Source organism: Syngnathus leptorhynchus, chromosome 1 (genome assembly GCF_054491065.1).
Source record: "Syngnathus leptorhynchus isolate UIUO chromosome 1, UIUO_Slep, whole genome shotgun sequence".
In the NCBI taxonomy this organism is placed as follows: Eukaryota; Metazoa; Chordata; class Actinopteri; order Syngnathiformes; family Syngnathidae; genus Syngnathus; species Syngnathus leptorhynchus.
In genome coordinates this window covers 8,595,685-8,605,787 of record NC_141195.1, presented here as the reverse complement: position 1 = coordinate 8,605,787, position 10,103 = coordinate 8,595,685, and the positions used below count along the sequence as shown (strand labels likewise).

The following is a 10,103-nucleotide window of genomic DNA, read 5'->3' as shown; positions in this document are numbered from 1 at the left end:
TTAATTTGTTTGTTTGGTGGTGTGCCTTCTGATTTTCCCTCATGTAAACCATGTGCCTTGGCTCTATTGGGTCACACTGCTAAGAGACTTAACATGCATGACAAATAGGCGTGCAAAATCACCCCAAGATGCCACTCATGCATCTTCTTTCTTTAACATTAACTGTCACTTAAGTGAAAAAAGGTTCACTTTGAAACTGCTATAGTTTCTGTGTTAAGATACTACGGACTCAACTCCACTGCTGAGACTTCAAAATCTGTGCATCATTGGTGAATGAATAAAAACGCGTGTGTGAAAAAGGGAGGACTTTATTTTTCAAAACCAGCAAACATAGTTGAAGGAAATATTTGGTGAAAAAAAACATCAAATCAATGTCCACTTGTAAACAGGCCACACTGGCTCAACATTGAATTGTAGAGACATCTTCGAAAAGCAGTTTTGACAAGGCTCGCGAACAAAAAAAAAGGCACAACTTGGCAAATGCATAATTACTAAGGAATGTACAGCAGGGGCCTTCCAACTCTGAGCATTCTGACTTGTGTAAAGTGTCCTGTGATACATTCATTGGAGTTCAACACAGCAGATTTAGAGTAGAAAATAAAATATATGCACTCAAGAATGTATTGGGGGGAGAAATGTACAGTTAACATTGAGAAAGGGCGGTGTGGAGAAGTAAAATCTAAATGAGGTAGAACTCACCCCCAAAACTCAAGCCTTGTGTATTATAAATAAATTAAAATGCTACAATTTGAAGACCATTCAATCTGAACACTGGCAAACCTCTTGAGACAAAAATTGTCATTTTGCTCTTTGTCCTGCTAAGACAGCATTACGCAGTGAGACTGAGATGCAACAATAACTGTGACCGTATAAACCTCAAATAAAGTGCAGGCTGGACAATATTCTGCATTTGGATCTTAGCCAACTAAATATGACCGCCTTACAAGAAAACACAAAGGCAGCAGAGAGAGTTTTGGATGTAAATCTGATACACAAGCAATGCTACATGTACAAATCATCATTGATACCAAAGCCTTTAAATTAACCCTCTGGTGCATTGAAAGACAACAGCAGCACACACACGATTCAAGTTAGGCACTTGGCAAGTAGAACCACGAGTCATCATTCAAATTCATAATTAACACATATGCAACAGGGAGGACACTCCAATAACCTGTCCAAACGTCACTTCAATTTGAAAAAACTACATTACAAAAACATACAATGTCAGAAATCGATGGCACACAATAGGAAGGAAAGTAGTCATTTGTAAGTAGTCGAGATGGTTGACTGTGCCAAAGCGCTAAAAGCGGAAGTGTCCGACTATTTTGTATCTTGACATTTCTCACGGCAAGACTGCACTTATCGTTTTGAAATATTAGTCACAAAATCACGTCAATTTTAATGGGTGGATAATAAGTCGTTTTCACTAGAAGCTTAAAAGTGTGTTGCCAGATTGGGTCCATCCTGGCTTTAAAGGAATCATTTGATTGATAAACATTCTTCAGTGCTTTCTGTCATTTTATCTTTGCAGATAAAAAATGATTTCCATAATGGGTGACAATTTGAAGCTGGTGTCATGTGTTTCAAAATGGGTTTTTTTAAGGGTCAAATATGTTTTTACCAAGTTTACTTAGCAACAAAGCCTTCAATAGTTATAGTGTAACTGCTTTATTTATTTATTTTTTTACATTAAACCTTAAATGCCAAACCCTTGAAGTCGAAATCCTTCAAAAAGTTTTTTTTTCTTTTTTTTTTTAAAGAAGACAGTTGGAGTTAAAGCAGAGTTTCAAGTAATGTTGTACATTCAAACTTTAGAATAAACAGCCAAAAAAAGTCTGAAAAAAAATACCCGTATATAATTCACATAAAATACAACTACAGTAGTTACATTAAATCAACTAAAAAGCAATGCTATAGAATCAATTGAATGAGTGATGTGAGCAGATTATTGGGAAAAGACAGTTGCTGCATTCCACGATTGTACCTCATTTGCAAGAAGACATTCAGGCTGAAAGTTCAAGTGATTAATTGACTGCAATTTTCCCCTCCTCCATAAAATGTGGAAACTGGGATTTTGGTACACTGTCAGAGCTGTTCTTCTCAATCTCAGCCATGGAGGCAGGCAAGCCAGAGTGAGACCCGTCCATTTTCATGAGGCCTCCGGTGGATCCAATCAGCGGGGCGCCGCCAGCAGGGCTCCCGGGGAGGGGGATGCCTCCTCCCTGGATGACTGAGATCTCGTTGGCCTTCATGGTCAGACCACCGCTATAGGCTGTGGTGTACTGGTTCCACATGGATGGGTCAAAGTTCATGGATGGAGCAGCAAGTTCTTTGGGGGCTTGCAACATTTCTGGTAACATCTTTGGCTCAGAGCTCATTGCCATAAGAGCCATGGGATTATCCAGGGACAAACGCTGACCACGTCTCGAGGAGTTGTTCCACATGTGAGTACCAATGTGTACCTGAGGGGGGGGGGGGAAGAAAAAAAAGTAAATTACAATCCCAAAATGATCGTGAAATTGAGTATGTGATAATCGTGTACACCTTTTAAAGAACTAATTAAAACGTGTTGCAATGGCCAACAGAATGTTATGGTCACTGAATATTTTCATGAATTTAGTGTTTTTAAACAGGGGAAGTCAACCCCAGAATTCCTTTATAATAATAATAATTATGATAATAATAAGTATCAATATCAGCAGAATTCACCCATTTTTATCCATCTCAGGGGGCGGCTATTTTGCCACTTGCTGTCAACTGAAAATGACATCACAATTGTTCCTGAGCAAGTGTGATGTCATTTTCAGACAAGTGGCGAAATGGCCGCCTCTGATATGGATAAATTTGGACAGTTTAATTCATATTCATTAAGGCAAAAATACCTTTAGATTTCCTTTAGTGGTGAATGCCCGGCCGCAGACGTTGCAGGCGAAAGGCTTCTCCCCAGTGTGCGTGCGCTCATGAATCTGCAAGGCGCTGGCAGACGAGAAGTTCTTCCCGCAGACGTTACAAACATGCTGCTTGGAGGATCGACGCGATGCCGTGGGGATCGGCGATGCTACTGCTGCTCCTGGGGCCATTTGAGCTGCAAACAAACCATGGGTGCCCAATGGGCTCTCTTGAGGAATCTTCATCTCCAGACTCAATGGAATCCTCATAAAAGACATACTACTGGCAGCTGTTGATACAAAACGGGAATTAGCTGAAAATCAAAACAATTACAGTGCTTGCTAGCTTGATTAACTCACCATATTCTCCACTTGCGAATGGCACACTAGGCTCCTCTTTGATAGCTTTTTGGGTAAAACTGCTCGAAGCCGTGAGGTCGAGGGCGCCGCTCGATTCACTTCCGTCTTGATTCGCCCCTTCAAGGTCCGGTTTGTATCCATTACGAGCAAACTCTTCTGCAGCAGATTCCGGAGACTTGAGGCTACTCGTGTTGTTGACGGGAGAGGTGGAATGAAATGACATGGCAGAATCAGAAACGCCTGGACTGCGTTCGTTCTGATATTCCTGCTCTCTGGGAGCAGATGGCGATTCTTTGGGTGTCCCCTCGCTCTCAGATGGAGTGCTACCCTGTCGTTTTAGTGCAAGAGCAGAGGTGAGATTCTTCAAAACATCAAGGCTGGAAAACACAGAGGGGCCAGGATGCTTCTGGTCTTCAGCGGCAGATGGGACAGAGTCAGAAATGTCAAGTGGCTTCTGAGAGCTCACCTCAGGTTCTCGAGTTTCCATGTTTGCAGCAAAACCGTTGAGGTCCGCAGACTTTTCTTCCGGCGGAGAGGATTCGATTGTGTCGTTGGCCTCAAATTGGGTTTCCGCCACCGGGGTGTTGGGAATTTGGCCACCCATGTGCATGCGAATGTGCTGCTGCAGAACCACCGCATTGGTGAACTTCTTCTGGCAGATGGGACAGGAGTGCTGCATTTTAAGAGGAGTGTTGGCCCTGTGCACCCCGTAATGGGCCTTTAGGTTGCCTTTGGTGGAAAAAGCACGGCCGCAGATCTTGCATTTGTACGGCCTCTCCCCGGTGTGTGTGCGGTAATGCATCTTCAGCGAGCTCTGGCAGCTGAGAATTCTGTGACAGATGACACACTCGTTGGGGTCGTTTGTCTTCTTCTCCAAGCCGTCCACCATCTGCTGGAGCTTTGCGGTGCCAGAGCTTTGCTCTCCAGACAAGGCACTTCCATTCATGTGATGCAGTGTTCCCAGGAGCTCCTTAGCATCTTTCTGGGTGTGATCCATACTGGTCTCTTGGCCAAAGATATTTGAGGAAACAGACGGGGAGCCATCGCTTGTTGATGGCGAAGGTCTCTGGGAAAAGGGGTCACCACCTCCAAAGCCATCAAATGTCTTGAATCCAGAGAGTGACGAAGAATGGAACCCTGCAGCGGGATGACCAAGTATCGGCTTGATTTCATTGGACTCTTCCATGGGGACCGACATACCAAAGGGAATTCCGGTGCTGGTGGGAATGCTGTCAAGATGTTCGGGCACTGGATGAGGGTTCATGGTGATGTTGGGATACTTGTCCCTGTGCCTTTGGAAATGCACCTTGAGGTTCCCTTTGGTTGTGAAGCGGTTTCCGCAGATGTTGCATTTGAAGGGCCTCTCGCCGGTGTGCGAACGCAGGTGAATCTGGAGAGCGCTGTCATTGCCGAAGGTCTTTCCACAGTACTTGCACTTGTGCTTATATAACAAGTCTCCATTCTTTGACTCTATTGGAACATTCAGCAGCTTTCCCTTTGCTTTTTTCGAATCAATCCCCGTTTGGATCGTACCGAAGGTGCCCGGGAAACCGACAACGCCCGGTGACTCCGTGACAAGGGCCGGTAAACGACTTGCCAGATCAGGAATGCCCTTCAAAATGTCCATCTTAGAGGTCATTGCGCTCAGTCCTGCAGGTACGGAGGTCGGGATGCCGGCGGGAAGAGAGTGTTTACCTTGCTTGACCGCCTCCATTGACAGGTTCTGACTCCCGGTCCTTTTTCCTATCAAAGCCGCTGCAGCAGACAGCTGTTGGGAGAGATGTGCGCCGAGGGCTTTCAGGGGGTCCATGGCCGCCCCCACTGATGAGCGCAGACCCTGCGGAGTCATCATGGCCACTTGGATTCGGATCTGTTCTGTGATCTGGATTTGCTGTAGCTGCTGCTGCTGGAGGCACACCAGCTGTTCCAAGATCATGGGGATGACCTGTAATGCATCCTGAGATGATAGAGCTGATGGATTTGAAGAAGTCTGGGAGATGGAAGTTTGAGAGTCAGTAGTCACGGCCTCAGAATTGTTTGGATCCTGCATCTCAGGGGAAGGTTGGAAGTGTGTCTCGGGACTTGCAGGCATATCTTCTTGGTCCTCCATGTGCGCGTTGGACTCATCTTCCGTTTTTTCCAGTTGGTTAGCGTTGGCGGCAGCTACGGAATGGCTGCTGGACCGGCTATCGTCATGGTCACTGGCGGGGTCTTCGGGAGAACCTTGCAAATATTCCTCTGTTGCCTCACTGCAATCACCCTCTCTCATAATGAGGACTTTCTGGGTTTTGGTACAGTTCTTTTCGTGTTCCATAAAGTCAAAATCATCGAAGAATTCGGCACAGCACTTGTTGCAAATCCGAGTCTGGTCCATTCGGAACTTTTTCACTTCTCCGTCGGTATGCTGCTCTGGATCATCTCGTAGAATGCCTGGTGGGGGTTGGAAGGTATAAGTGTCTTCTAAACGTATGGCAGTGTTTTCTTTTACATTGTGACATGCAAATCCAGTGAACTAATTTGTAACTTTAAATCAAAACTGCTATTTTCACATTTTATGCCACAATATACAAAAAGTACATAAACAACGGATTAAACACAGTAACACTGATCCAACATTGAAAACCTTGGGTCCATCTGGGCTATTTTCCTCTATTAAGGGCCCTTGAACAACTTTGAATTGACCTTTTGTCCACAAGGCCAGCAGGGGGCAACCAACTACTTTTAACATGAATCTGAACATTGTGCAAGAGCCTAAGGAAGCATTGGTATTTAAAATATATCATGCGGCTATACAACGAACCAATGACAATACCCAGCAGTTAATAGGAATGGAGTCAAACCACTGTCAGAAAACCCCCCCCAGACATTTCTACTTTTAGGTAACCACACTAAAAATGAACAAGACCAGTGTGAATTGTCCAAGCACCCAAAAATGTGCATTTTAATTTGTCTCCATTTCAAAACATGGGTGTATTGTAAATGCTAATGCCTTGCAAGTGGAAGAAAAGGGGCAGACCACCCGTTTGCATTTGCCCAAAGAAACTGTTGGACTTGATAATTGCTCAGCAGGAGATACAGGAACGGTGTCACAACACACACGTACACACTCACACTCGTACACACACACAAAAAAAAAAAAAAACACGTTGCATTACAATACTCATCCAAGGGGGTAACTCTGAACATTTGCGCACAATACGACGCAAGAGCTCTTATCATAAACACATCATAGTCTTAGCTCCCACCCCCCAATGGCTGCAGGCGGCAAATTATAAATTATCCACCAACAAATGTTCGTTTTGTACATTTTGGTTGACTAAAACCGCGCAATGAATGAATCCAGTTAACAGTGAAGCTTTTTCAAGTTTTTCATTCAAAGAAAAGGGTGAGCGCTCCTCTGTTGGAGGTGGGGGCGGGAGGGGCGGTGGAGAGGGATCGAGCCCCCCCACCCCCTTCCCACCCAACAGGCTCTACCAAAAGGGCCACTGCTTCATCCCCCACCCCCCACATACGTACCAAAGGAAACAGTCATGCATTAAACTGGGGGATTTATTGCCTTTGGGTCAGCTTACTCGGGAGTCCCATTTCATACTTTTTTTGTATTGTTGAGTGGACTAGTTTATATTTGTTTCAAAGTTGAAACGTTTACAAGCCAATGTGAAAATCAATTTGAAATAATGCGATTTTAATTTGAATGGGTACGATTAAATACATTAAATTGAAAGTCGATTTAAGATTCAGAAGGCGCAGATTAGAAGTAATTATTATTACTACAGAAGCTTGTATGAAAATTATGGGACTTATTTTACGGACGGACCGAGTCGTTAGTGTTAAAAGTTTCATTACACGTCCGGGTGAGTTCATTCAACACCACCCACTCCATGAAGAATTATTTTTAAAAAAAAAGTAGAAATAAAATCAACAGATATTTTGAATGAACAAAGTTTGCTTGGGTTAAGGATACGTTCCATTTAAAGTTACTTCATATTTAGACCCACACCTGAGTAACCATTGTCGAGTTTCGATCTACGTCCCAAACTCCCAATCAGCACCGTCATATGGGTCAAAGTGCGCGAGCGGAACTCTTAAAACAATTAATTCAAAATCAAACTCACCATTTTGTGCAGAGCCAGGCTCGTCCGAGTTGATGTGCTGCGGTTTGGCTTGCTTGCGCCTCGACATGCTGCAACCATCTGGGCCAAAAAGAGTTCCGCACAATTATCCTCCTCTTTTTCTACAAATTCTTTTGGCCTTTAAAAAAAAAATGTCCCCCCTCACCGCCACCGCACTCCTACCTCCTCAAATGCGCATGTCAACGTAATTATTATTATCAATAATGCATTGCGAGTTATCGTGGTGCTCCGACAGCTGATTGGCTCCAGTCCAAGTAGTCGCACATTATTCAAATGAGCAAGCCCTCTACCTCATCGATGAAGGGGGCGGGAGGAGCCCTGCCAGTGGTCGGACCCGCAGCACGGAGGCCGGCTTAATGACGCCCAGCTCATTGGCCAGTTTCTGCATCGTAGGAAGTCAAATCCAAATACAGTAGTCCACAAAATTCAACACAAATCATTTTTCCCCCGACGCGATGAATTAATCAATGACTATGATTCAGATCTTTCATTGCTCTGCAATGGCAATGGGAAATAATTGATCATTTAATATATCAATTTAGTTTCATTCACAAGCCCTAGTTCCTTTTATAACAGATTATCTTGATCACACATTTTCTTACTCAGCAGTGAGTTAATAAATAAGAGTAACTTTAATTCAGGTCCTTTTCGACAAATTGTACTGCTTTTTTTTCTTTTTAGAAATAACTAATATACTGTATATAGTGTATATGATTATATTTTCGCCCATGCCTTTGTAATGCATCTGAATAGAAAAGTAATTGATTTCATAGATAGCTAGAGATGCTTTGAAGACAGTGTGGCAAAGTATGGGCCCAGGCCACATAGCTTAGTTTAAACCAGTGATTTGCCAATTGTTGCCAGTTGTTTGGTTTAAAAATAGCCTCTGAAAATGCATGTATTATTTTCTTTATATTCATTTCAGAAGAGTTTGACTAACGTCTGCACTCTATTAGTTTACCAAATAAATTAGTAGCATGAATTTTTTTTTGTCACTTAATGTGTGCCATGTGGGAACTTTGTATACCTGTGTACTATTAGAGAAAGAAAAAAAGAAAAAATACATAAATATTTGTACTTGGTATCTTGATCCACCCAAAAAGACTTTGTTAGCTTGATTCTTTGTCTCTACAACAGAAGTTTCACAGTTTTTTTTTTTTTTGCTCTGCTTGGGAAGATTAGTTTATCAGAATACTGACAAATGAAACAGGTCTAGTTTGGCTATGTGGTATTACCTATTCATGTAGTGTTACTTCTGAATATAGAACAACATGAAATACAGCAATATGCAAGAATTATTCAAGTAACTTTATAACGGCTTTGTTGACATAGTTAAACAGTTTGCTCCAATGTAAATATAAAAATACACAATTTTTCTTTTCTCTTTACAGTTTGGCCTTGAATGATGTGCTCTATTGAGTGTCATTCTAGGTTTTAGATGGTCATTAGAGTATTGAAAACAAAATGAGCAGATAGAATTCCGACATTTGGGCAGAGTTAGTTACAAACCAAAAAGTATGATCGTTCCAACAACATACAGCAAAAACAGTCAAACACAAATGCTGCATCTCATCAACATTTACCTTGTGGGCATAGACAACCATCCTCCAAAGGAAGAGGGGTGGGAAGCATTCCCAGAAATTGATCACACAGTACTGGAAAGAAGACGACAACTTGATATTAGTTCCTTAAAAAAAACATGTCGTTCTTCCAGTTATCCAGATAACAAACAGTCAATAGAATATTAAACAATGGAATTCATTTGACTCATACCCCTCAAAGAGTTGAAAAGAAAAAACGCACACAGCATATCCGATTCATCAGTGCCATCCACAAAATGACTCGTTCTTTACAATAGTGTCAAACGTAATTATTTTCCTTTACGTTCTCCCATGCACACAGACAGGAATTTATTTTTGGCATACCAGTGACATTCCAAGCCCTGGGTCCAAACTCTGGTGCGCAGACATTAGAGGGGTCAGCTGGGATCAAACACGTTGCGTGGGAACTTTTGGGAATGCCCATTGTTTTAAGATGAGCTTCAGGAGACGGCAAGGAATGCTTAGGAGCTGCGGTATTGCGCTGTGCGTTTACCTTTCAATACGAGACAACAATTACATGGGAGGTAAAATGATTCGTGTAATTTGTGTCACGAGTGAGAAATTTTGAACAAAATCAATTTTACATTTATTTATTTTTATTATTTTTCTGATTGTTTCTTCTTAAAAAAAAAATACCTGCAAAATTTACCTTTAACATACACTCGTCTTCTAGCTTGTGTTACATAATGACCCTGTTGACAAAGAGTGGCCCAAACACTCGGACAACCAAATGCTCTTTGACGGTCTCGGCTGAAGGTGAAAAAGAAGGGAGTGCTGTCTAGACGCTTTATGGCCCTAATAAGAAAGTATACTTGAATACACGGTTTTGTTTCTTCTTCTGCGTCTGTGTGCGCTCGTACAACCACGCCCATAGGGGAATACTTAACATTAGCGGCAACAAAATGTTCTCCTATAGTAAAATGCAAATCATTTTCAGCCAGATACTTTAAATTACAGATATACTTACAAAGATGGCATTTATCCAGATAGGTTTGAGCTTCAGAAAATGGAAGTCATTCCTAAATGATGAAAAAAAATAATAATTGTGAAACCTATTCAAAAGGTCAAATGAAGTTCACCTGTAAAGGTTTAGGTGCACTTTATGACCATCTTAAATT

The 10,103-nt window shown here is 42.3% G+C and overlaps 1 protein-coding gene across 1 annotated transcript; it reads right to left on the bottom strand.

The window, feature by feature from the left end:
- Positions 1-305: 305 nt before the first annotated feature.
- Positions 306-7,582, bottom strand: sall4 (spalt-like transcription factor 4). The gene is made up of 4 exons (XM_085920101.1): positions 7,367-7,582; positions 3,252-5,681; positions 2,886-3,181; positions 306-2,465 (listed from the first exon to the last, which is right to left on the bottom strand). Exons 1-4 carry the CDS (start codon positions 7,431-7,433, stop codon positions 2,028-2,030), a joined length of 3,231 nt encoding a protein of 1,076 aa, XP_085776227.1. The 5' UTR covers positions 7,434-7,582; the 3' UTR covers positions 306-2,027.
- Positions 7,583-10,103: the final 2,521 nt, after the last annotated feature.

Bases quoted from the DNA above. Each gene is read 5' to 3' on its own strand.
- sall4 (XM_085920101.1), bottom strand. From the start codon at position 7,433: ATGTCGAGGCGCAAGCAAGCCAAACCGCAGCACATCAACTCGGACGAG. The intron at 5,682-7,366 runs GTGAGTTTGATT...AACCCCCACCAG, and splicing joins GCCTGGCTCTGCACAAAATG to GCATTCTACGAGATGATCCA. The intron at 2,466-2,885 runs GTATTTTTGCCT...CCCCCCCCTCAG, and splicing joins CCACTAAAGGAAATCTAAAG to GTACACATTGGTACTCACAT.